The sequence below is a fragment of the Anomaloglossus baeobatrachus genome, chromosome 10 (assembly GCF_048569485.1).
Source record: "Anomaloglossus baeobatrachus isolate aAnoBae1 chromosome 10, aAnoBae1.hap1, whole genome shotgun sequence".
NCBI classification, from domain to species: domain Eukaryota; kingdom Metazoa; phylum Chordata; class Amphibia; order Anura; family Aromobatidae; genus Anomaloglossus; species Anomaloglossus baeobatrachus.
This window is the reverse complement of record NC_134362.1, coordinates 57125397-57127989: the sequence shown is the minus strand read 5'-3', so window position 1 is coordinate 57127989 and position 2593 is coordinate 57125397. Positions and strand designations below refer to the sequence as shown.

General features: G+C 60.7%; 1 protein-coding gene across 3 annotated transcripts in view; it reads right to left on the bottom strand.

Annotated features, from left to right (window-relative positions):
* Positions 1-2138, bottom strand: part of SNX15 (sorting nexin 15) — a 35841-nt gene extending 33703 nt beyond the window's left edge. For all 3 annotated transcript variants that reach the window (XM_075326775.1, XM_075326776.1, XM_075326777.1), the window contains exon 1: positions 1994-2138. In XM_075326775.1, coding sequence (XP_075182890.1) covers positions 1994-2083 — 90 coding nt within the window. In that variant the 5' untranslated portion in view covers positions 2084-2138. The remainder of the gene's footprint in view (positions 1-1993) is intronic.
* Between the last annotated feature and the right edge of the window lie 455 nt (positions 2139-2593).

Genomic DNA, 2593 nt, shown 5'->3' with positions numbered 1-2593 from the left:
TGCAGAAAAAAGAAGCGCATGTCAATTCTTTCTGCCCTTTCAGCCAGTGAATACACTAAAATACATACAAAACGCACCAAAAACCACATGCTTTTTTTGGTGCATTTTTCTGCCACAAGATGTAGTTTTTAGATGCAGAAATTTTTGCCAGCGTGCACACATACCCTCAGCCCTACGGCACCCTCGCCCGGCCCCACCTCCCTCCCAGGACGGCGCACTCCCTCGGCCCCACCTCCCCCCCGGGAACGGCGCCATCGCTCAGCCCCACCTCTCCCCCGGGGACCGCGCCCTCGCTTGGCCCAACCTCCCCCGGGGACCGCGCCCTCGCTTGGCCCAACCTCCCCCGGGGACCGCGCCCTCACTCGGCCCCACCTACCCCGTCACAGCGCCCTCACTCGGCCCAACCTCCCCCGGGGACCGCGCCCTCGCTTGGCCCAACCTCCCCCGGGGACCGCGCCCTCACTCGGCCCCACCTACCCCGTCACAGCGCCCTCACTCGGCCCAACCTCCCCCGTCACAGCGCCCTCACTCGGCCCCACCTCCCCAGTCACAGCGCCCTCACTCGGCCCAACCTCCCCCGTCACAGCGCCCTCACTCGGCCCAACCTCCCCCGTCACAGCGCCCTCACTCGGCCCAACCTCCCCCGTCACAGCGCCCTCACTCGGCCCAACCTCCCCCGTCACAGCGCCCTCACTCGGCCCAACCTCCCCCGTCACAGCGCCCTCACTCGGCCCAACCTCCCCCGTCACAGCGCCCTCACTCGGCCCAACCTCCCCCGTCACAGCGCCCTCACTCGGCCCAACCTCCCCCGTCACAGCGCCCTCACTCGGCCCAACCTCCCCCGTCACAGCGCCCTCACTCGGCCCAACCTCCCCCGTCACAGCGCCCTCACTCGGCCCAACCTCCCCCGTCACAGCGCCCTCACTCGGCCCAACCTCCCCCGTCACAGCGCCCTCACTCGGCCCAACCTCCCCCGTCACAGCGCCCTCACTCGGCCCAACCTCCCCCGTCACAGCGCCCTCACTCGGCCCAACCTCCCCCGTCACAGCGCCCTCACTCGGCCCAACCTCCCCCGTCACAGCGCCCTCACTCGGCCCAACCTCCCCCGTCACAGCGCCCTCACTCGGCCCAACCTCCCCCGTCACAGCGCCCTCACTCGGCCCAACCTCCCCCGTCACAGCGCCCTCACTCGGCCCAACCTCCCCCGTCACAGCGCCCTCACTCGGCCCAACCTCCCCCGTCACAGCGCCCTCACTCGGCCCAACCTCCCCCGTCACAGCGCCCTCACTCGGCCCAACCTCCCCCGTCACAGCGCCCTCACTCGGCCCAACCTCCCCCGTCACAGCGCCCTCACTCGGCCCAACCTCCCCCGTCACAGCGCCCTCACTCGGCCCAACCTCCCCCGTCACGGCTCCCTCACTCGGCCCAACCTCCCCCGTCACAGCGCCCTCACTCGGCCCAACCTACCCCGTCACAGCGCCCTCACTCGGCCCAACCTCCCCGGGGACAGTGCCCTTAACCCTACAACCCAAACTGCATCAGTTTTGCAACAGTTCAGGTTCAGTAGTTTACAATATAAATCCCGTAGCTATACTGAACACAGACGTAGTGTGACATAGATCTAAGGGAGCCACTGCAGCAATCAGTTATGCAGATGGCAGGAGAGGGATCACAGTGATCATTTTGGGGTCCTTTTTTGTTCTGCATGCAGTTTTTTCCTGTGCCCCCATAATAATCAGAGGTGCCCCTGTGCTGTTTGCATTTATGATGCCCTGCATGTATTCTCCCTGTCCCCAGCAGGCACATGTGAGCAGGGGCATCACTGCCTCCATGGAAAGTTTGCTCTATACAGGAGACCTGCCCGCAGTGACAAGCAGGGAGCGGGCGCAGGAGGTCAGCAACTTTCCCCACTTCCTCCAGTATCAGATTATACAGTGCCTCTCCCTCTCCAGGCGGCTCCATTCTGCAGAGCTCACTGACAGACGCCACTTACTTCAGCGATCACCTTGTACTCTGTAAATCCCTTTGGATTAGTCCGGGTTTCAGTCACGTGATACCTCCGGTCATACTGAGCCCGGGACATTATAGATCCAAGTCGCTGCTGTCACTTCTTCTCCTTTAAGAAAACAAAGCCTCATGTGATACTGCCGCGCGTGCGCACTAAGCTCACAGTGCCAACCAGCGATTACCGATTAAGGAAATGCGGCTCGCAAAGCGGAAGTCAGCAGCTGCCAACCAGTGGGACTGACGCATGCGTACTTTTTTATTGCAAAATAAATGACCATTTGTCAGTGTCCCGTTGTTTTATGCATGGTGCAGGGCAGGACTAAAGTTATATACACAGATTATTTTCCTTTAATTGGAAAGTGAGAAAGTTGAGGAGAGGGCGTGGTTTCAATACGGTTAGGGGCGGAGTTTGCTGTTAAAGGGAAGTTCCATATACGTGTACTGTGTTCACATGAGTATTTGGTGAGTTTTTTACCTCAGTATTTGTGGCCAAAACCAAGAGTGGAACAATCAGAGGAAACGTATAATAGAAACCCGGGCACCACTTCTGGATTTATCACGCACCCGTGGTTTTGGCTACTAATAC